Source organism: Mobula hypostoma, chromosome 6 (genome assembly GCF_963921235.1).
Source record: "Mobula hypostoma chromosome 6, sMobHyp1.1, whole genome shotgun sequence".
Lineage (NCBI taxonomy): Eukaryota > Metazoa > Chordata > Chondrichthyes > Myliobatiformes > Myliobatidae > Mobula > Mobula hypostoma.
The window spans coordinates 158,773,107-158,798,379 of NC_086102.1; the positions used below are offsets into that span (position 1 = coordinate 158,773,107).

The 25,273-nt window shown below is 38.7% G+C and overlaps 1 protein-coding gene across 9 annotated transcripts in view; it reads left to right on the top strand.

Annotated features, from left to right (window-relative positions):
* Window positions 1–24,572, top strand: part of pde1a (phosphodiesterase 1A, calmodulin-dependent) — a 601,233-nt gene extending 576,661 nt beyond the window's left edge. For 4 of the 9 annotated variants that reach the window (XM_063052036.1, XM_063052043.1, XM_063052042.1 and 1 more), the window contains 2 exons: window positions 21,066–21,203; window positions 21,822–24,572. In XM_063052036.1, the coding sequence (XP_062908106.1) occupies window positions 21,066–21,160 (95 nt within the window). In that variant the 3' untranslated portion in view covers window positions 21,161–21,203; window positions 21,822–24,572. Of the gene's footprint in view, window positions 1–18,417; window positions 18,903–21,065; window positions 21,204–21,821 lie in introns of those variants that run through there. The other 5 variants (XM_063052037.1, XM_063052040.1, XM_063052038.1 and 2 more) reach the window with 3 other exon arrangements.
* Window positions 24,573–25,273: the final 701 nt, after the last annotated feature.

Here is a 25,273-nt window from a genome sequence, read left to right on the forward strand (position 1 = left end):
TGACACAGGACTGCATAGCCTTGAGATTTACAATGTGTAAATTAAGAATAGACAATCATCAGAAGTGGACAGTGCATTATTAAAATGGAATTGGACACTGGTTCAGCTGTTCCAGTTATTCCACAAAATGATTTTGGATGGCATTTCAAAGAAACTGAGCTAATGCCTGCAGATATCCAACTAAGAACTTACACTGGAGAAAAGATCATTCCTGTGGGAATGTTATTCATAACAGTGAAGTACAGCAACCAACAAGCCACAACGGGGTTTTATGTGATAAAAACAGAAAGGCCAGCATTGGGGAACCATGAGAGTCTAAGACAACTACAATGTGATGAGAGATTCATCCACCATTTGTATGCCATATCCCCGGCAAAAGAGTCAACTGGAAGGGAATTAAGAAAGATACTAGATGATGCCACAGCAGTGTTCAAGGATGGCACTGGAAAACTCAAATATATCAAGTGTAAGACAGAGAAAAATTATAAACAGATTAACAGAGAGGCCTTTTGTTTGGTTTGAAGTGTAAAATCTTTCAACCAATACCTGTATGGGAGAGAGTTAACCCTCCTTACTGATCATCAACCACGAGTGTCCATTTTCAGTCCACAGAAGGGTGTTCCACTAACAGCAGCAGCCCGAATACAACAGTGGGCTCTGTTTCTTGGAGGATATGAAATTCAAAAGGACAACTACTCATGGAAATTCTGATGGGTTGACCCACTTATCCTTGAAAAAGAAAATACCTGAAAAATTTACAGATGAGAACACTCCTTGATGTATTCTCCCTAATGCAAATTTAAAGTATTCCAAAGGGAAGAGATAATCCAAAGGGAAACCAGAACAAACCCTGCGCTGTGTCGGTTCTACACAGCAACTCAAAGTGGCTGGGACGTGCAATAGAAATTCCAGTTCCTCCATTTTTACCAGCACTGGGACGAATTTGCTGTTGTCGGTGGTCGCCTGATGTGGGGAATGAGAATTGTTATACCATCCAAGCTGGGAGCTAAATTACAGGAGTAGCCACATGCCGGTGATCTATGTGTGGTCAAAATGATGGTGTTGGCCTCGGATAGATCAGCAGGTCAAGCAGCTTGCCATGCACTGTTTGGGATGCCAACATGTCCTGAAGGTGCAAAGAGCAGTGCCTGTCTGTCCTCGGCAATGGCCTACAGTGCCCTGGTAGAGGATTCACATGGATTTTGCCAGAACATTCATGGGAACAAATTTGGTAGTAGTGGATGCAGCTACAAAGTGGCTGGAAGTGTTCCCAATCGCCTCCAACACAGCTTGCACACTGTTAACGTGTTGAGAAGCCTCCTCTCCAGGACTGGTGTTCCAGAACACTCAGTCAGTGACCGTGGTCCAAAGTTTGTTGTGGAACAGTTTCAGCCATTCCTAAAAATGAATGGAATAAGACAGATTACATTTGTATCGTACCATCCAGCTGCAGATTGGCAGGAAGGTTTGTCCAGAATCTAAAGAACACACTGCTAGCACTGTCGGCAGAACACACTACGCTAACAACGAATCAGAATCCCGCTAACTTCCTCCTTGCATATCACAATGCAGCTCACTGCACAGCCAACAACTCACCAGCTATGCTGTCTCTTGGTCGTCCCTTGCACTCACACTTAGATCTCCTCAAACCCCATCTCAGAATTAGTAAACAAGACAAACCGATGAGACAGATTAAGTGCTCCTTGAACAAGGAGGTTCAATGTTTCACTCCTGGACAAGCGGTCCTGGCAAGGGACTACAAAAGTGATCAAAAATGGGTACTTGGAAAAATTAAGGATAGAGCTGGACCCCTCTCATACACACTGGGGGTTGTGTCTGATGTCATCTGGAGATGAGACATCGAGATGTTGAGAACAGCAGAGTCAATTGTTTGATAAGGAAGATGTCCAGGACTGTCAAAACCACTACCTGTAGTCCCAAAGTCACTTCTACAACCATCATAAATGAGGCCCCAGAACCCGTGATTGTTTTTGCAGCCATCTGTCACACATGCCAAGCACAGTGACCAACCCCCCCCAAGCTTGTCAGGAAACATGTTAGCCCACAACAGTAAGAATTCCTCCACAGCAATTAAATCTTTAGGCCTGAATAGGACAATTTAAAATTTACTGTGCTGTGGAAATCTATATAGTAGTTGTATTATAAAGAATACTGTATATAGAGTACCTACTGTATATGTATATAAGTTGAGATGCATTCTATACTGAATTGATGTTTATAGCTAAGCAGGGAGGAGTGTTGTGTATTTAATATTTCAGTAATATTTCAGTAATATTGTAAATATATTGTTTAATTCAGCATTCTTTGTTGTTTACATAATTCATTATGGGTTATATATAAAAATACGTGAATGGCATACATCATTGCACCACCATGTCATAAGTGGGGACCTCACTAAAGGAAAAATGAAACTAAGAAATATACATACACGTTATCTCAGCTCCATATTTTTCTTTTGATTAGTTTAATGTTACAAAAGATAACAACTACCCTATGTTATCAATGACCAAACCAGCTTATAAGCCTACCGTATGACTTAATCTTCTGAATCAGTCTACCTTACCAAATGCTTTACTAAAGTCTGTGTAGATGACATTCTCTTCCCTCCCCTCATCAGTCAGTTTCATCATTTCCGTAAAAGACTTGATCAGACTTGTGAGACGGGGCCTCACACTTATCAGACCATGCTGACTAGTCCTAATTTTGCCAAGATTTCCATATGCAAGTAAACCCTATTCCGAATAATCTGCCCTATTTCCCTACCACTGATATAAAGCTCAGTGGTCAATAATTTCCTGGATTATCCTTGTTGTCCTCCTTAAGCAGAAGGATGGCAATGACTTTTCTGCACTCATTTGATGTATCATCTGTGGCAACAGAGGATACAAAGATCTCTGTCAAGGACTCAGCCATCTCCTCCCTTGCCTCCCTGAGCATCCTGTGATAGATTCGATCAGGCACTGGAGACTTACCTGCCTATTCCATATACCCAACAATTCATCCTTCTTAACAGTGACATACCTTAGAACAGCTTAGTGGGCGGCATGGTAGCGTAGCACTTAACATAACACTATGATAGCCACTGTCTATGAAGAGTTTGCATATTTTCCTCTTGACCACATGGGTTTCCTCCGGGTGCTCAGTTTCCACTACATTCCAAAGTTGTATGTTTAAAAGATTAATTGGTCACGTGGTTGTAACAGAGTGACGTGGACTCATTGAGCTCGAAGGGCCTGTTACTGCTGTACCTCTATCTAAACTTAAATCGATATACCACTCTTTAATATCACCATTATCCAAGTGTTCCTCCTTGGTGTACACAGAAGCAAAGTATTTATTTAGTACCATCCATTTCTTCAGGCTTTTGGAAGAAATTCTCTCCTTTGTCCTTGTGTGGACTTACCCTTTCTCCAGCTACCATCTTGCTCCTAATGCCTTGAGATTTTCCTTAACCTTACATTTGTAAGACATTTCATGGCCCCTTTTAATCCTCCCAATCCTATAGAAGCTTAGGAAGCTGAAATTGGACAAAGCTCTTGAAGAATATAAAGGAAGTAGAAATAACTTCTTTCTGCTTCTTTTATATTCTTCAAGAGTTTTGTCCAATTTCAGCTTCTCAAGCTTCTTTTTCTTTTCAACTGAACTTACAATAACCTCGAACCTTATCATCCTTTCATCCTCACTGGAGCACACTGCTCCTGCATTCTAACCATGCTTTAAAAGGTCCCTACTTGATTTTGTAATGATACCATATAACCATATAACCATATAATAATTACAGCACGGAAACAGGCCATCTCGGCCCTTCTAGTTAGTGCTGAACTCTTACTCTCACCTAGTCCCACCGACCTGCACTCAGCCCATAACCCTCCATTCCTTTCCTGTCCATATATCTATCGAATTTAACTTTAATGAACAACATCGAACCCGTCTCAACCACTTCTGCTGGAAGCTCGTTCCATACAGCTACCACTCTCTGAGTAAAGAAGTTCCCCCTCATGTTACCCCTAAACTTTTGCCCTTGAACTCTCAACTCATGTCCTCTTGTTTGAATCTCCCCCATTCTCAATGGAAAAAGCCTATTCACGTCAACTCTATCAATCCCCCTCATAATTTTAAATACCTTTCCCCCCCTTCAACTTTCTATGCTCCAAGGAATAAAGACCTAACTTGTTCAACCTTTCTCTGTAACTTAGGAGATGAAACCCAGACAACATTTTAATAAATCTTCTCTGTACTCTCTCAATTTTATTGACATCTTTCCTATAATTCGGTGACCAGAACTGCACACAATACTGCAAATTTGACCTTACCAATGCCTTGTACAATTTCAACATTACATCCCAACTTCTATACTCAATGCTCTGATTAATTAAGGCCAGCATGCCAAAAGCTTTCTTCACCACCCTATCCACATGAGATTCCACCTTCAGGGAACTATGCGCCATTAGTCCTAGATCCCTCTGTTCTACACAAAATACGTTCATTTTCCCTTTTTACTTGTTACCCAATAATAGTAAAACGTTTGGTGAATTTAAAGGATTCAGAAAATTCAGCTTAAAGGAAGAAGGAAACAAAGCTCAGATGAATTTGAAGGAAATGGAAAGTAGAAGATGGTGAACTTCAGCTTGAATGTTTCAGTTTGTAAGTTTCAGCTTGCCCTGAGAAACAAATGAATAGGTCAGGTGGTGAACCACTGGATTTGCAAACATTCCGACAGTGAATTGCCAGAGTTTTGCTGTACATTTCATTGGCAATGGTTAAAAAATAATGATGTTCAGCAGGTTTAGAGTAGATATGAACATTCAGCAAGCAATTAGAAATATGTTGGTCAACATTACAAGATTTGAGTGCAAAGGTTAAAATGGCTTACTGAATTTAACTAAGATCCTGATAAGACTACATCTGGAATATTGTGCACAGAGAAGCTCTCCCTATTTATTTTCAGTGAAGAGAGTTCAATAAAGACTGATTTCTGGATGTGGGAAGTGTTTGAATTTTTTTTGTGGGCTAGAGCAGCACAGTCAATGAGCATATTTAAGATGGATGTCAGTCGACTTTCAGGTTTTAAAGAAAAGAGGGGATATCGAGTTAGTAGGTACAGAGGAGATGTCGGGGTAAGTTTTTACGCAGAGCGTGGTGAATGCGTGGAATGGGCTGTCGGTGGCGGTGGTGGAGGAAGAAATGATAGGGTCTTTTAAGAGACTCCTGGATGGGTACATGGAGCTTAGAAAAATAGAGGGATATGGTAAGCCTAAGTAGTTCTAAGTTAAGGACATGTTCAGTACAGCTTTGAGGGCCGCAAGGCCTGTATTGTGCTGTAGGTTTTCTATATTTCTAGTACAGGAAAGCAACACTAAGATTAAAAGTCAGTATGATCTCATTGAATGGGGGAGCAATCTCCCAGGTTTCAAAAGTCTTACTCTTGCTTTTGTTTCCTCTATTTAACATTGTGTGGCCCTGTCGTGTACTCTAGCCTTTCCAGCCTGTTGAGAAAATGAAAAGCTCGACTTCGTTAGTCTGCATCCACTGTTTATTGTCTATTCTGGGCAGCAAGCCCTACTTGAAAACACAAAATACTCTGCAGATGCTGGGGTCAAAGCAACACGCACAACGCGCTGGAGGAACTCAGCAGGTCGGGCAGCATCCGTGGAAACGGACAGTTAACGTTTTGGGCTGAGACCCTTCATCAGGACTGTAGAGGGAAGGGGCAGAGGCTCTATAAAGAAGTGGGGGGAGGGTGGGAAGGAGAAGGCTGGTAGATGTCAGGTGAAAAACCAGTAAGGGGAAAGATCAAGGGGTGGGGGAGGAGATAGGCAGGAAAGGTGAAGAAGGAATAGGGGAAAGCACAATGGGTAGTAGAACGAAGCAGAACCATGAGGGAGGTGATAGGCAGCTGGAGGAGGGGGCAGAGTAAAACTGGGATGGGCGAAGGGAGGGGGAGGGAATTACCGGAAGTTGGAGAATTCAATGTTCATGCCAAGGGGCTGGAGATTACCCAGATGGTATATGAGGTGTTGCTCCTCCAACCTGAGTTTAGCCTCATCATGGCAGTAGAGGAAGCCATGTATGGACATATCCGAATGGGAATGTGAGGCAGAGTTGAAGTGGGTGACAACCGGGATATCCTGTCTGTTGTGGCGTTTAGGAATCAGCTGTTAGAAGGTAAGAAGCTGCTCCTGAATCACTGAGTGTGTGCCTCCTTCTGTACCTCTTCCGTGATGGTAACAATGAGAAGGGGGAGTGTCCTGGGTGATGGGGGTCCTTAGTAATGGAGGTTGCCTTTCTGAGGCACAGCTCCTTGAAAATGGCTTGGATGCTACGGAGGCCAGTCCCCAAGATAGAGCTGAATAATTTTGCAACTTTCTAAAGCTACTTTTGGTCCTGTGCCATTGACCATTGGCCTCAACCACCACCCCCCCCCACCATACTAGATAGTGATGCAGCCTGTCAGAATGCTCTCCATAGTACATCTGTAGAGTTTTCAAGTGTTTTAGGTGACAAGCCAAATTTCCTCAAACATTTAATATACTAATTTTTTAAAAAGAATGCTTCCAGATTTGAGATAGCATGATTAAAATGGGAATAACTAATTTACAACAACTTTAGACAGGTATGTAACCTGAGAGAATATAGAGGCTGGTATAGTAAAATTTCCCTTTACTTGTGTGTGTATCTCATCAAATCTTACGCTACTTTATGGATCATTCAAGCCTTTTATTCACAAAATGCATATTCACATCCTCAATAAGTTGATCTCTGCTTATTAAAAGAAGGCTGATTTCCAATTATGTTGCATCCTTCATGACCTCATGAAGTCATAAGTTGCTTTACAATTGAAGATAAAACATATTAGTGTTTTAGCTTGTAGCAATCTTCTTTCCCTTTCTGAAAGTTATGAATTTGCCACAATTCTGAGACGTGAGAACAGAGGTGAAGACTGATATTCCAGTATAGTATTGAGGAAGAAAGTATTGCGCTGTTAGTGATACCATCTGAAAAAGGCACAAAAGCAAACACCTGTACAAAAGTAGTGATGTGGTAACATTCTGCAGACGAACAGGTAAGCTATCCCTGATATCAGGTCAATGCCTATCCATCATTGTTTATCCCAATCAATATTTATGGAATAAACGTAATCCCATAAAATGCAGTAATATATTTTTGTGCACAAATTGAAGATTGTATTTCTACATTATGAAAATAACTTCACTACAGAAGTATTTAGATGGCTGAAATGGCACATTGTGATATCCTTTTTAAGTGTCAGGCTGTCAGTCAGGATAATATGCTCAAGTCTCTGGAATCAGGCTTGAACCGCTTGTCCAGTGACTCTAGGACAAGTAAACGATTTTCTCACCTACTTCTCAACTTTTTTTAAAAAATGCATATTTGTAAGCCAACCTACCTGTGTGAAAGAAGCTGGTAGATGTGATTCTTGACATTAATCTCTTGCTGGTTTCCTCTCTAGTTTGTTCAGTCCTTGAAGAGAAACATGCTCATACTCTGCTTTCCGGCGATAGACTTACATGATCGACTTCCTTACATTTCATGTATTTTTCAGATGTTAAAATTCTCAGTAGTCCTTTTATTATTATTTCAATAGCAAAAATGATAAATCAACTAAGGATTATATTCATGACTTAGATCAGTGGTCCCCAACCTCCGGGCCGCGAAGCATGCAGGGGTGCAGCAGTAGCTGGAGCGCACCCAGCACATCTTTAAGAAAAAAGCCGAAATAAACAAGCTAATTAATTAGGTGCTTCCCGGCACGTAAATGTCGGCCCAGATCAGAGGCGATTGCCGATTTCACTTGCTCTATGCGATGTTCACTCCTCTTTCCAGGGTGCTGGAGCCTTTAGCTGTTCCACTGTTTGGTCAATTTAAACACCTGCCCAGAAAGGCTGAAAAGACAGGGCTGTCAGGATCGAGGTGACATGTTGAATCTACACGAACTTCTAATAAAGTATAAGGGCTGCCGTGCTTTCTTTGTAATGACAGTTACATACGGGTCCCAAGACAGATCCTCTGACACCTTCCAGAGAGAGATCCTTAATGCCGAAGAATTTAAATTTATTGACCCTCTCCACCTCAGTTCCTCTAATGAAGACTGGCTTCTGGGCGGCGCCTAATTAATTAGCTTTTTTATTTCGGCTTTTTTCTTAAAGATGTGCTGGGTGTGCTCTGGCTACCACTGCACCCCTGCATGCTTCGCGGCCCGGAGTTTGGGGACCACTGACTTAGATGAAGAAATTATGTGTAATTAGGAGAGATTCAAATAATTCTTCAGTAAATGAAAGTATTCCAAAAATGAATTGAAATGGTATGTTTTGACAATTTATTATATTTATGTTTAAGACTAGACTACAGGTGAATTCAAGCTGAGATACTATATTGGAATATGCTGAATAAATCAGTAATTAAAGAAGCTAATGCTGACAATTTGCAAGTTGTTCAAAACCTGTAGTATTTTGTTTTAATTACTGGATTTCAAGTATTTGTTAGTTATTAAAATAGAATAGTATTACAGCTTCAATTTAATCCCAGACTAGTTTCATCTTCCCCTTTCCTCCCCGTTCTGCATCCTGCAGGGTCCGCTCACTTTATAACTCTCTGGTTCACTCGTCTATCTCCATTCCATGATACTTTTGCATGCAACTGGAGGAGATGCATCATCCGTCCATTCGTATTTTCCCTTCCCACTATCCAGGGAAACAAACAATCATTCCAGTTGAAGCAGTGACTCACTTGCGTTTCTTCCAACTTAGTCTACTGCATTCTGTGTTAACTATGTGGACTCTTCTGCAGATCAGATCGTGCTCTGCAGGGGTGATGCTGAGCTTCCTGTTGCATGCCTGTTAATTTCTCAGTCACACTTCCATTCTGGTTTGAACATTTTAATTTGACTAACCTTCTCCACTGCCATACTGAGGCCAAACACAACTAGAAAAACAACATTTTACCTCCCATCTTGGTACTTAGCAATTGCCTTTAATGAACTTTAACTTTTCCAGCATTAGATAAACAGGTCTCATTGTATCCCATTATCATGCTGATATACATTTCTCATCCCATTTCTTTAAAATGTCTTAAAACTGTCAATATTCACACACCTTAACACCTGATCATCTTAGCCTACCACCATATAAGCTTTTGTCCTACATCTCATTCTTCTTTCCAACTCTGCTATAAAAAACTATAAACCTCCACTCATCCCTCCAGTTCTGAAGAAAGTCCACCAACCTGAAATGTCAACTGATTTCCCTTTCCCCACATCCTGCTTGATAGGCTGAGTTCTTCCAGCATTTCTGTTTTTCTCTCAGTATTTGTTTGGACTGAATATTACAACAATAAGATGTGTATTTTTTTTTCCAAACTGGATGAAGCTGTGTAAATGAAACTTTCTTAGATCTGAAGAGGACTGTTTAGGATAAGTTGTCAGTGGTTGATATTATAGACCAAGGGAACTTAGCATGTGCTTTGCCATTGGTGAACCAATTAGTTTTCATTTAGAGTTAAAAGCTAAGGTGTTATTGTTAATGTTGAATATTTCTCCAACTGTACCCCTTATCATAAGATTTTTTTTTTAAAAACAGTCCACATTTCCTTCCCCCTTTCACATTTTCTCAATCTATTTTCTCTCAAGGATCACAGTAACCTATCAATCAACCCCATTTATGCTGTCCGCTTTCTGGCGGTCATTTTGGTTTATGTCAATGAAAACTAGCTCGCTAAGGATCAATCCTGAGATTAAAAGATCACAACTTCACTGTGGATACCAGATGGGTTTTAATTACAGACATACACAGTCATATTTCTAGTGTAATCTAGCTTTATCAAGGCTCTTTTTTCAACACTTTTCCTTTCTTTGGATTCTTGTTTTCCCCCACACCTTTTCTAATTGCACTTATCCTTGTTGAATCCCTTCTGCCTCAAACAATCTCAATGATCTAAAGTTACATAAACGTCTTTGATTTTGACTGGATTATTCCTCATTGTTTGACCTGAAAAGCCATAAAATAAAAATGTTTAGACCCAGTTTTCGCAGGCGAATGTAGTAGAAATTGCTATATTTCCTGTGAGTGTCAGCAACTCCTGCGTTCTTCATACAAATGTGCAGATAGAGTTGGAAAAAGGGCCTGTACTGTGCTGTAGAATCATAGAGGCATAGAAACCAACCCTCTAGCTTCACCACATTTACTGTTACTGTTTCTGACTTCGCCACAGCCTCTAGCTGTCATTCCAGATACTAATTATTCTTTGTGTGATAACTTACTCCTTAACTGCCCTTTAAATGTTACCCAGCCCTTTAACTTAATTCCTTCGTATTTTAGACAGCCGTAGACATTGACTATCTACCTTACCTGTGCTTTCTCTAATCTTAGCGTTATAATCACTGATATATGATGTGAAATTTGTTGAGCTGTTGTAACAGTATAGTGCAAAAATATAAAAATATATAAATTACAAAAAACAAATAGTGCAAAACAGAGAATTAACAAAATAGTTCATGGGCTGTTCAGAAAGCTGATGGCAGAAGGGAAGAATCTGTTCTTAAACCATGGAGTATTCAGGCTTCTGTGCCTACTCCATCATGGTAGTGACAAGTAAAGGGCATATCTTGGATGCCGAGTGTCTTCGTGTTGGATGCCACCTTTTGGGGCATCACATTTTGAAGATGCAAACACGAGGAATTCTGCAGATGCTGGAAATTCAGGCAACACACATCAAAGTTGCTGCTGAACGCAGCAGGCCAGGCAGCATCTCTAGGAAGAGGTACAGTCGACGTTTCAGGCCGAGACCCTTCATCAAGAACATTTTGAAGATGTTCTTGATGGTGGAGAGAGTTGAAATGGCTAAGACCATAACCTTCTGCTGCCTTTTGTGACCCTCTGCATTGGAGCCTCCATACCAGGAGGTCATGAAACCAGCCAATATGCTCACCCACCGTGCATCAAGAGAAATTGGTAAACATCATTGTTGACATGCCAAATCTCCTCAAGCTTCTAACAGATAAAGCCAATGGCATGCCCTTTCCATGATTATACCTTGATGTGTTGGGCCCAGGATAGATCCTCTGAGATGTTGGATTGCTGCAACTTGAATCTGCTCATTATTTCCACCATTTCCCATCAATGGGACCTCGCGCATGGTCTCCTGATGTCCCCTTCTTTCAGTCCAGAATCAAATCATTGGTCTCGCTAATGGCGAGTGCAAGCTTGCTGTTGCAACACCACTCAACCAGGCAATCGATCTCAGTCCCGTACATCTTCCCATTGGAGCAGAATGAGGCCACTCCACTCAGCAAGTCTACTGCCGTGACATCATGACTGATTTATTATCCCTCTCAAACCATTCTCCTGCCTTGTCCCTGTAAACTTTGTCACCCTGAACCTACCTTTGCCACCAAGTACCTATCAACCTCTGCTTTAAATATACTCAATAACTTGACCTCCACAGCCATCCATAACAATTAATTTCACAGATTCACCACCCTTTGGCAAAAGAAATTCCTTCTCATCTCCATTCTAATTGGATGATTGATCTAAGGTTGTGCCCTCTAGTTATAGAAAATGTATAACCCACTATAATAAACATCCTCTCCTCATCCACTCTATCTAGGCCTTTCAATCTTTAGTAGGTTTCAATAATGTCCCCCTTTACTCATCTGAACTCCAATGAGTACAGCCCCAGAGCCATTAACCCTCCTCAAACGTTAATCCTTTCTTTCCGGGAACCATTCTTGTGAAATTCCTCGGGACCCACTCATCCTTTCTTAGATAGGGAGCCCAAAACTGCTCATAATTTTGACCAACCAACACACATCAAAGTTGCTGGTGAACGCAGCAGGCCAAGCAGCATCTATAGGAAGAGGCGCAGTCGACGTCTCAGGAGTAGGAGAGAGTAGAGTATGGGCTAAGCACTCATCTCTGAGGTGCACTTCCTTTGCAGACCCAGTATATCCAATCTCACCTTATCACTCAAGCCCTTCAATTTAGGTAAAATCCTTGTGAATTTTCTCTGCACCCACACAGCTTAATCACATCCTTCTGTAGTGTGATGATCAGAACTGCACATAATTCTCTGTGACTGGCCTAACCAATGATTGATACAACTGCAACATATTGCTTCAGCTCTTAGTTCGCTGAGTGCGTTAGCCAGTTGAGGCAAGGATGTCATATACATTGCTCTCCATCCTTTACCTTTGTGCTGCCACTTTTAGGGAACTGTGTATGTCTACCCTAAATTCTATCTGTTCAGCAGCTCTCCAGGGGGCCCTGCCATTGACCGTGTTGTACCCAAGTTTAACTTCGCAAAATGCATCACTTCACACTTGTCTGCATTAAATTCTACCTCCCATTCCAGATGGGGTCAGGGTTCTGATGTAGGGTCTCAGCCCGAAATGTTGAAGTCCTGATGAAGGGTCTTGGGTCGAACCATCACCTGTTCATTTCCTTCCAGGAATGCTGCCTGACCAGCTGAGTTCCTCCAGCGTTTTGTGTGTGTTGCCCGTGTTCCTGGCTGACCTTTATCCTTTGGTAACCAGAAAAAACCCATCATCTACAAACTGACCATGCCACTCACATTCCCGTGAATATACATGTCAAACAACAAAGGACCTGGCTCCAATCCTTACAGTACGCCACTAGTCATCAATCTTCATTCTGAGAAACAATCCTGCACTACTATCCACCAAGCCAATTTTGTATCCAACAGCAGATGTTGCTGCCACTGTGTGAGGTTGGCTGTGCTTCAGTACTAGACTCCTCTGGAGGTCAAGTAGAAGCAATGACTTGGATATAATGCCCTTTACTTACACCCCACTCTCGCTGATGAAGACTAGGTGAAACTAATCTTCCCACTTGGCTTGAATGGAAGAGAACACTGCAAGAGTCTTGGGTAAGTGGTTAATGGAAAAGGATATTTCTACATAGATTCCTAAAATAAAAATAATGATACACGTCATTTCTTAAATTTTGTTTTGAATCTCCAGTGTATTAGTAATTTAGATTTTTAGAGTGCAAGAGTATTTTAATTCTTTTTTCTTTTTTATTTAAAATTTTAAACGTTTTAGCATTTTTGAAATATACCAATGCATTTTAGTGTTTTAAAAGATCTGACCAAAACTGTAGATCATTAGAAAAGTAAAAGACAAAAGATCAGGAAATGTGAAATAAATGAAAAAAAAACACACCAGAAATACTCATTTGTGAAGAGCGAAGCAGAGTTAATATTTCGGGTTGATGATCTCATCCCAGAATATTTCATCAGCCCATCAACCTGAAATGTTACTCTTGTTTCTCTCTCAGTTGAGGCAGCATTAAATCTGCTGAATATCTCCTGCTATTTCTGGTTTATGTATTTCTAAACTGGAGTATGACTGGGCCTAAATGTGGTTCAAACCATTTACAGATCAATAACATAATGTCTTACCTAGTCTTGCCTATGGCTCCACGTTCCTGTCTGTTCCCCATAATCCTCCACTCTTCTGAAGATTAATGTCTCTATGCCTTGGTTTTGAATATATTCAGTGACAAAATCTTCATATTTCCAATTTGAAAGGATACTCCATTACAACTCTATAAGCCCAATTTTACATTACCCCATGCTGGAAAATATCCTCACAGCCACTGTCTTGTCAAGCCCCATCCGCCTCTAAAATGTTTCACTAAATTCATCATTCATTCTTCTAAACTCCAGTAAGAATAGACCTTACCCTCTCAACTCATAAGATAATTCCTTTATAGCTTTCTCAATAGGGATTGTTCTTCCACCAATTCCCCCAAAGTTGGGGGAATTATGTGCCAAGGAGGCCCATTTACAAGCAGGGCATTGTGACAAGAGATTCATTCTGTTGAGTCCAGAAATTCCTATAAGTCTGAATTCATTTTGAAGATCAGTGATGAACTTCAGTGCCTCGTCAGTGGCCTTTAAATTTCCCTCCCGACCAATGAGTTCCCACATGCAGCCTCTTTTCAGTCTAAAAATTTGTATAATTTGAATAACTTTTCCAGTCACATGTTACCCTCTCACTAAGCTCAATAAATGTAAGATTCATTTTACTTGCTCAATATGTCAGTATAGGAAATCCCCGGGTAATGAATGTGTTCCATACTTTACGGAGATCTATAATTTGACTTTCTCTGTAAGTTAAAAAATATACAAAAACCAGTCGATGTAGTAGCTATACTTTGACAGTAGTGTAATGCCATTGAAAGCACATAAGGATAATGAGAAGGAATAATTACTAAAACTGAAAACAGAGAGGAAGCCAGTTCTGTTGTTTCTAGGAAGGAATGTATGCACATACGTCAAACTTTTGAATTTAATAATACTATGTGAGTTGGTTTGAGGGTAAGAGTGTCTACAAGCTGGGCATTTGTAACCCAGGGTCGGCCTGTAATGTTCTTGCAAACCACCAGATTTGTGATGTGAGACCATCCTTACCTGACGCTATGCTGATCATTAGTGCATTTTCTAATTGTTTCCTCACTGGTTTCCTCAAAAACATTTTCAATGCAGTCTTTGCATTTGACATTTTCCGTACAAAATGGCTAACGCCATGTAGCCTACCCTCTTACACCTTTTCTTTCCCACCTACCATCCCTCCACACACACACAGACGTACTTTAATGATACGGAAATAGAAAGTTAAGGTAAGTGGGTGTGGTTTTGAAGTGATTCCTTCAGTGAGCTAGTGACGGGTTCATTTGTATTTTTAGTGAATGAATATGTTAGTCACATGGTGAATAACTAATCGTGCACAAGCAGCAGGTTTGTCAACAGATGAGAGAGGTGGAAGACAACCTCAGGATGACATTCAGGTTAATAGAGAAAACAGGAAGCAGACTCAACTGTATATGGATAATAATGAGTTAATACATTCCGGCAAAAGAAAATCAATATGAGAACACACTTAATGGAAAGATCTTGAAAGGGTCTGCATAAACAGTGTACCAGGTGCTCATCAGCATAATCTGGAGAGTACAATTACTATTGGAGAAAGCCAGGAAAATGCCAATAAAATTGGAGTTTTGTGCAATGAAACACAGATTATGATGAGTTTATGCAAAACATTAATTACCCTGCACACACCACTTATGAGATATACAGTACTTTACAGCTGTGAGGAGCAATTCTGGTTAATTCAGCAGGATGAAATCGGAAAGTACAGCTGCTAGGACTTTTTTTATTGGAGCACTTATCAGAGAGCTTAATGGAAGCTTTTAAAATTCTGAAGCATTTTGATCGCGGAATGGGAACACTATATCCTTGCACTGGGAACTTGAGAAAATAACAATTTAAAATTTATTATCAGGAGAGAAGTCAGTAGATTTTTTTTACAGTGTTGTTGGATTACTTGAAATTTATTTTAAATAAGTAAGAGTGTAATGCTGTGAAATGACGCTGGGGCAAAGGGGTCATAATTGTATTGCACCAACAAGTAGCTTCTTTGCTGTAAGTTGCAATGGTCTGTGGGCTTTGTTGGCTGGTCATCACTGGGAAAGCAAATTACAATTTTAAAACTTAATTAAATATAAAAAGCTGCCTTAAATAACAATGTAACCATATTTCTGGAAAATAAAGGAGAACAAGAGATTTTCTTATCAATGCCAATCTTATTAATATTTTCATTCGCCTTGTTTGAATGCTTGAATCAATTGTCCTTTCCTATCAGATAAATCAGTTCCCGCTTGGCAAGCGCTCTTCATACACTGCTTTTATAATAATGACAATAACAATGAATGTTGAGTAAGATAACAATTAAAAAGTAACTTGTTTATTTGCATTGATGGAAGTGCAAAAGTTAGATCAAACGGTTAAATTCCATCTCTCCATCTCTCAGCATAATGTGATTTCTTTTATATTTCCTCTTGTACCGCAGCATCACTCTTGACATCATTCTTGTAAAGTTAAGTTATACTGAAAGCAACCTTTATGAGTCAACTCTTTATAATGTTACACAAGAGTAGAAGATGTTTCCTGCCTTCTCAGAGAAATAATTATGGCTAAACGTAAGAAGTTCAAGCCCTTTTTAAATTGCTATTCTAACTGTGTCAGATGGAGTGAACTTGCCTTTTGGCAATCTCTATGAACGTGCTTTCTTGTTCTATAATGATATTTGGTTTCAATGAACAGTTCAGATCTGGATTTTAACAGTATCCACCTTTTCAATTTGAACATGGCTGTATGTCAATTAAATATAAATATGTAAATATATAGCAATTTGATTTAAAATAGATGCAAAAGATAAAGTCATGTTGCAGCAACAAGCAAAAAGCATAAAACAACTGAAAATATTGTAAATCTGAGTAACAGCAGAAGATGCTGAACATACTCAGCAGGCTGGGCAGCATCTGTGGAGAAATACAAAGATAATAGTGCGGTTCATGACTTTTCTTCAGAACTGGGAAATTTTAGAAAGCAGAGAGAAAAGGAGAACTGGGAATAGAATTCAGGGAATGTCTGGAAAGAAAATGGTATCATGGAATGATTTCAACTGAGAGAATGAAGAAGTCGTGTTAATGGCAGTTAATTAATCTGGAGAAGATATACTGCAAGTAGATGCAAAAAGGAGAGAAATATTTTTTTAAATCATACTAGAATTGTGAGTACAGAACACTGCAGTTATTGGAAAGTTGGAAGAATGAAGAGTGCTGGGAACATTCAGTGGGTCAGGGAGAATCTGTGGAGGAAGAAATAAAGCCAATGCCCCAAGTTTATCAGCCCCTACCATAAGAACACATCAAGGCAAAACATCAGCACTATATCCCCTCACCAACAGACACCTTCAATAAAAATATATAAAATATAAAAGGAAGTATTTTGTTTTACAATTGTATTTGTTCAAGTTAGATTTTATAATCATTCACCAAAATGCTGGATGCATAAATGAGTGGTTAACAAGTGAGAACAAAATAACTAGTTAAGAGGTGGTAAGGGGAAACTATCTGGAGTGAGCCTCCGAATAGTTCCTAAATAATCCATGCTAAGTTCAGAAGTTGGTAAAATATACTAAATAACATTCATTATATATTTAGAAATTCGGCTAATGTATTGCTAACTAGGAGTTATAAGACTGGAAGTGATGTTTCCAACGCTCACTAATTTATAGAATTGACAGCATAATTTAATGTTTGTAAGCGTTGATCTTCTAAATTCTTACATTACCTGTTATACTGTTCCAGGTGAAATGTGATTTTCTCAGCAAGTCAGACCCTACGCTATTTTAATCTCAGTACCATACTAATTAGAAATTAGATCCAGAGAAAAACTTAGTGGCAAAGAATTACCATCACATGTTTAACACTTTCCCACTGCTGTTGGGCAGTGGCACATTTTCAACAATTGCTAGTTTTCTGACAGCTGGAGCAGCTAGTCCCTCACAACATTTCCACGATTCAGTAATACCATTACTTATCAGTGGCCTATCTCTAGACATCTGTCCTTTCCCTAGCTTACATCACTTTTAAATAACAAAATTCCATCACACTGCGACCTAAAATTAGTAGTTGATCTTGCACCAGTTCTCAGCATAAAAAGTATGCTAAACTTCCACAACTCCTTGCATACAGAATATTTTCCTAACGTGCCTCTCACATTGAATCTATGCTGTCTTATTCTTATCTTACAATTAGCAGAAATAATTTCTATTTATCTACACTATCACTTTATTTTAATCTCTTGAAAAATGTGATTCTAACACCTCACACCCTTCTCAATTCCAAGGAACAAATACACTTTAAAGTAGTAGAACAAAATTCAACCCTTAAAATCCAAGAATCTTCTTTGTAAATCTACTCTGCAACCAGGGTCAATGGACCCTGAAGGTGTATGTCCAGAAAGTAATTGGAAGTAAGTTATATTCAACTATTTTTTTTAAGTGAATTTTGTATTGGACTGCAACAAAAAAACTCGGTGGATGTTCAATATGTTAAGGTCCAATGAACCAAGTTATAGAATGCCACAGCTCCCATTCTGTTTCAAATTGATTTTCCAAAAGTGAATTGTCTTATTCTAGGTTTGTGACATCCCCAGTTCACTTTGACCCTAATGCAAAGGTCACTAATAAGTAAAAGAGAGAAGTACTCACTTCTTTTGATTTCAGTTGTAGTGTTCAAATATAAGTTGGATAAGTTTCTGGAAATAAAGACTCTCAGGGCAATGGGGAGAGTGCATGGAAATGGGTCGCCATGGATGTTTGTGTTCTCTGGACCTTGTACAGAGCCAGAATGGCCTTGTTGGCAGAATGCCCTCCTGTTCTCGGTAACTGGTCTGTGATTCCTCGAAGCATTTCATGTGAGCATTTGTAGAGCAAAGGTGAAGGGTAAACAGAAACACGAGATCTAATGAGAGTGATATACTTAATTTGTGTATGTATTATAATTGGATTAGAATGAAGATTGTGCCAGGAAAATTATGACATCATAGTCAGTGATGTAGGAAAGACGACCATGGTGGAATGAGTATGGACTAGAACGATCCAGCCCATCGCTGGAGATGCCCTTGCTGACATTGAGTACATTTTCATGGAGTGCTGCCACAGGAAATCAGCATCCATCATCAAAGATAACCACCATCCTGACCATTCCCTATTCTCGCTACTACTGTCAGACAGAGGGTGCAGAATCCTTCGGTCCCACGCTACCAAGTCCAGGAGCAGTCACAACTATCAAAAACCTGACCTGGCATGGAATACTGCATTCACCAATATTCTGAACTGATTCTACAGACTCATTTTCAAGGATTCTTTACAATTCATGTATTCGGTATTTTGCTATTATTTGCACAGTTTGTCTTATTTTGCACAATGGCATTTGTCAGTCTTTGTGTAAAGTTTTCCATAAAATTCTGTTGTATTTCCTTTTTTCCTTGCAAGAAATGCCCGCAAGAAAATGAATCTTTTGGTAATATCTATGTACTTTGATAATAAATTTACTTTTGAACTTTGAATATTAATTCATTGATGACTTAGAACTCAGTGAGACTTGTGCTCCTTTTTTTTGCCTGTTGAACTTTCCATTCTTCTAATTGCTCTACTTTGTGTCCTCTTCCTCAGCTTCTGTGCTGATAGGCAACGACAACATGTGGTACAGGCTGTCCCTTCACACTGGCCAGGTTGAGCATGTAGAACACACCAGAGCCTTCTCAGCTAAGTACAGCTCCTGCATATTCCAGGCAGTTTAAGCACTGCTTTGAAAAACTGGCTCCTGACGATAGCCTGACTCTTTTGTGCTAATTGCTGCCTAACACCCTCTCTGTCCTCACTTTTACAGTAAATTACACACAATGTTAGTCTCTGAGTTGGTGGCTGCAAGTGTTAGGTCAAATGATGGATTCTTTTTTTATCTATATATTCCTCTTTCCCTTGCTTGTCCAACTGGGAGCATGCCAGTTCTTCAGATTCTAAGATGAGAAGACCCTAGAACTGGGTTATGGTGAAGGGAGAGGAGAAAGTGATAAGTACTCGCTTCAAACCCCTGCAGAGTTTGATTCAGAAGAGGTCTTGCAATGAGGAACAAGTAGATTCGAGAAACAGGTTTAAGTAATGATAAAGTCGTCCTTATTTTTCCCTTTTGTCTCATGAGTGAACACGGAAACATGCATCCTGGTGAACTCAGCACTTCATTGGTTAAAAATGTGGGTGTCCAACGCTCTCCCCTAGTGTATTTCGTTCCTACTTGATTGTTTGGTGTTTATGGCTTTCTTTGCTTCCACCTCTTGAGTACACATACTTGTGGTGCTGTTGTGGTGCTCTGTATAGATCCAGTGTGTTTTTCCCTAAAGTTTACCCCTTACGATGGTGAAAATTTATTTATTAAGCACTTTAATTCAAAGCCAAAAATTTACTTTTATTGACAATTTCAAAATTCTTTTCTATTTCAGTGGATTTTTTTTCTCTGACAAAACCTTTATGGACCATGAATGAATTCCTTTTTAATGCCCTTGGCAATCCCATTGCATCTTGTCCTGATTGTGATGAGGTTCTTTTCATTTGCAACTGTGGACAGCGCATTTGGGTGAGATATCAGTGAGTGACCAATTCAACCATAACCCACTATAGTAACTCATTTCAGAATCAGAAGGGAAGGAAGGAATATCTTGAATTAATCTATTCCATGAGAAGTGTTTTTTGGTATCTCATTCAGCTGTCAATCTTGTTGGAAAGTAGTGGGAACTAACAAATTACAACTGAATCCAAATACGTTCATGCAATTTTCCAGCAAGGATTTTCCCCACCCTAATTCCCAGGAACATAGTTTTTACCATCCTGGCTGAATTCAGCTGATTTGGTAAAAATAGCCACCAACCTTTATGATTTTTGAATTCAAGTGGAAATCTACTCTTAAGGATTTGTTTCTTCCTACAGACAAAATCACATTTTAGTTTCCTTTAGTCACTATCGAAGCAGAATGCATTGGACTCCAATGGCTATTTTGCAACGTAGCACAAGTTCAAAGACTCCTTAGCATCAAATAATTAATTAAGTCATTTCATGACATTTTCAGAAAAATGAAGCATTCGTATGAATAAGTGGAATACTCATATAATATTCTTTTAGTTGTATAGTGACTTTAGGAACAGGTGTATGGATATGAAACCATTACATGCAGATGAGGGCAAATTAAAGCTTTTGTTTTGACAGAAATAGGACAATAGTACTCTGGAAATACTGGGAAATAGTCATGCCATGTCACTGAGACCACCGCCTTCTTCCTTTGGGACTAATGTGGGCTGACTTGCTGTCACAATGCAAATCATTGTGTAGTACATAGGGGCTTGTGTGTGTCCACATCTGAACCACAGAGAACCAACTTGTGAGCATCAAAGCTGAATCACTGGCAGCATGGGAAGATTCATGTGATCTATATTCATGGGAAGGGTGAATGTAGGGTGATGTAGATCAGAGGACTGCTCCCGTGCTGCCATTAATTAACAGGAAGGCCTTCAAAAAATCATGCTGACACCCAAGCTTGTGTATTTCACCTTTTGTGTGACGCACCATTTTGTCAAAGGATTTAGACTTAACCTGTTACTTTCAGGGGAGATAAAACACATTAAGAACTTGGAGGAGTCATTAAATAACAGCAAAGCTACTGAGATACTGGAGAATAAAGCTACATTTATGCGCAACTAGCTCAGAAAAGCTTTGAAGAATACAGCCCTATATGAAGAACGAGGTAATGATATTATTTTAAAGCTTCAATTTGATTAGAAAATTTTGAAGCCAGAATAGTAGGAGTGTAAAATGAAAGTGTCAATCATATTATAACCATTTTATTCACATAGAAGTATGCTTCTTTATCTTTATTATTCAGAAGACTTGCATGAAACATATTTGCTTAAAGCTCAATATTTGCCTACTGTATTTCAGTGCTTTGTTAAATTATTATCACATTATTGAGATGTACTGTATATTATTGGAGCCACAATGCTTTTAAAAACATCTATAACCCCCAGGCTTTGAAAAGTGAATGCTATGAAACAATATATTGTTAGAAGTAATCCAGTTTCAGCTGAGTACATACAATGAAAGTGGATTAAATAAGGCAGAACCCTAGATGACTCCTCCAGGGAAGGATAATGGATTACCTAGTTATACCCACACTATATTCTTTATTATAACAAAATATATTTTCTTGAATTCAATCTTTTTACATTGGGATCTGAGGTATTATAACAGAAGAATTGTCAACAGCCATCTTTGAGAGATGATACGTTGCACTAATAGATATTGCAATGGGAAATGTTTAAACATTCATTTTCAGTAATATGAAAATATGTATTTGCTCTTTCAGAATAATGGATCATGGAGTGGCACTGGAATGACTAGAAATGAATACTGCACCTTTATTGAGCACCTCTCAACATCACTGGTGCTCTGCTTCAAGGAAATTGGACTTGATATCATGGCATTGACCTTTCAGATGATGTTTGGAACAGGTGGCTGGAATAACCAGTTTCATCTTTCTATGAACAAATTAATCTAACAATTTCCTCTTCACTAACCTGCCCATTTGGCTAGTGTTGCTTAATATCCAACAGATAAGGCAGGACATTTGGACTTGCACTTGCTAATAATAAAAAAAATCAGCTTATAGACCTTCAAATTTTAATAGAGTGACTAAACTTACACATGTATTTCCTTGACCAAAACACAAACAATACACAATAATAATTTGGCAGCAGAGAAGGATGTTTATAGCATCGGGAAGAGTTGCAGGTCTTCAGGCTTTTGTATAATTGTTTTATCTGATGAGAAGCTATAACAGCTCTAGGATAAAAAAGTAAATGGAGGCCCTGTGCCTTCAGATTCTGTTGATATGCACAGTGACTTTTGAAACTGATACAAGTACAAATTTAAGAAGAATCACAGTATTACAGTGATGCCACCTTTTGACCTACCTTGCATGCTTCTTAATAATCAGTCCCTAATATGATAATATGACCCCCTAAGTGGACAAGTTCTAATTTCCGAGGTAACAATAGTGCATTGATGGTAACTCAAATGAAATTTAGCAGAATCCAGAGCCACCGTATATATAAATATGTTAGCTTACATATTTCAAAGACTTGTAAATACACTATATGTTCAATGTTGTATTGATGAACCATTGCAGAGCTTTATAGTAATGTTGTTAATAAAAGATAAAGGAAATTCAGATCCCTACTCAATAATTTATTAATCCAAAATGTGCTGAATGAATGCCCAGTTTTCTTTAAGTGTGTATATTCTTTTTTTAATTGCTGATCTGCTCTGGACTGAAAGCATTGTTTTGCTAACTTAAGGTAAATTCTGCAGCCTTGAAGATAATGAGTCTTACCAATGGCAACTTTATTCTGACATCTCAAGAATTACTCCATAACATCTGTTTATTATAAAGGGCATTTAGAGATGAATTTTTACAGGAGCTTATCCTCTGCATCTTCAGTTGAATAGCCTGGAAAAATAGCATCAATGGCATTTGTGCCATTTCTGTAGGGTGTCCATGACTTTCTCATGAAGGTTTTAATGGATAAGGAAGAGAATGTGCAGGTTCATGCACCACTATTTCAAAATTATTTTCCCTTTGGAGGCCTAACATGGTCCAGTTTTAACACTGAAAATGATCACATTTCAATGTGGAATATTATATAATATTGACAGTTGTAAAGGATATTTGAGTACTGTATATAACTAGGAGCTAATTTTGCAGGATCTCCATGGTAATCTGATACTTACAAGTTGTATCAATACAAACTTTGTTAAAATGAGGTTGAAATATTGTAAATGTAAAGACAGACTAATTTTCCCACCTCTCACTGCAGTGTCAATGGAAGATCAATATTGATCCTAGAGAACTTAGCATCTAAATCACCTTTAAATGTTTCTGCTGATCTTCCAGCCAGATTATGTAGGGAGATCAGATGTTCCCAATGTAAGGTATAGACTAAATGTTCTAGAGCAAGGGTTCCCACCTTTTTCATGCCAGGGACCTCTACCATTAACTGAGGGGTCTGTGGACCCCCTGTTCTAGAGTATTCACAATTTCCTTTATACAGAGCAAGAACCTTGATTCTAAGTTTGATGTAAACAGTATAAACAATTCTAAAGTGGATATTCTTGATATTTTGAAACATGTTGAAAAAGGCAAGAAAGCAATAACACAATAGTTTTAAAATATCAATTTATTAATTAATACAAATTAAAATGCATTGTTTTTCTTGCAATCTTAATTAACGATGGAGTGGAGTTTAAGAGAAATAACAAACCAGAGTACTTTGTTAATCTTGAACTCAATGAAATAAGATTAAAATAATATACTGCATCAATCTTATGATTCAATACATTTAATCAGAATAGTCTAGTCCTTATTTTTAGTGATTTATTTATTCTTTTTTATTGTATTTATTTATGTGACATCAGTTATTGCTCTGGCTGCTCTTTTATTGTATCCTCATCAGCAATAACACAATTACTATGGACTGAATATGACACCCAAGAAGAATTTAAGAATATTGTGTTAAACAGTTTGAAAATATCTGATAATTACAAGGAGTAATTTCTTTACGCAGATTTTATTTTTATTTCTTCATAAAATGAAGCCAGTACTCTACTACTGTACTGCTTTTTGAGGTTTCTGTGTGGGCTTCCTGCTAATGCCATAGCAACCAATCAAAAGACCTGTACAGGTATTCCCACTCCACAGTTTGAGATTGCCTGCGAATTTTGGACAACAACGTCATGGAATCAATTTCACTCAGGAAAGTGAAATTGGGAGAAATTTAAAAAATATTAAATTATGTCAAATAACAGTTACAAACTGCTGTTCAGGTCTAAATTACTGGTAGCTTAACTGGCAGATACTTTCTGTGCATTAGTTCAATATTCTCTGCAGTTGTTCTTCATTTTCTGGCTGCAATCATTGTACAGAATATACATAGTTGTACCTGAGTAAGTAAATAAAAAGCCTGAACTTTTTGTATCATTCATTAGTTATATGCAAAAGAGAGAAAGCATTGTCCTCTGTCATAGTTGTCCAATCCTTTTCAAAGACAAAGAAATAAAAACACAATAACATTTTACATTGTTACTGATTTATATATTAAAACGTAATGTAATAAAATTTCTCTAAAGTTCAAAAGTTTAAAGTAAATTTATTATCAAGGTATATTTACACCACCATTTTCTTGTGGGCATACTCAATAAATCCAATAACCATAATAAAATCAATGGAAGTGCAGCAACTGGGCATACGACCAGTGTGCAAAAGACAATGAACTGTGCAAATACGAAAAGAAAGAAATAATAATAATAATAATAAATAAGCAAAAATATGAAGAACATGAGATGAAGCATCCTTAAGAGTGAGTCCATTGGTTGTGTGAACATTTCAGTGATGGGGAAAGTGAAATTGGGAGAAGGTACCTCTTTGCTTCAAGAGCCTGATGGTTGAGGGGTAATAATGGTTCCTGAACCTGGTGGTGTGAATCCAGAGGCTCCTAAACCTTCTTCCTGATGGCAGCAGACCTGACTGGTGGGGGTCCTGATGATGGACGCTTGCTTTCCTGTGACAATGTTCCATGTAGATGTGCTCGATAATGGCGAGGACTTTACTCATGATAGACTGGGCCATATCAACTAGTTTTTATAGGATTTTCCATTCAAAGGCATTGGTGTTTCTAAACAGGCTCTGATGCAGCCAGTCAATATACTCTCCACAACACATCTATAGATGTTGGCTGTTAGGTAGATGTTAGTCTGTCTTGA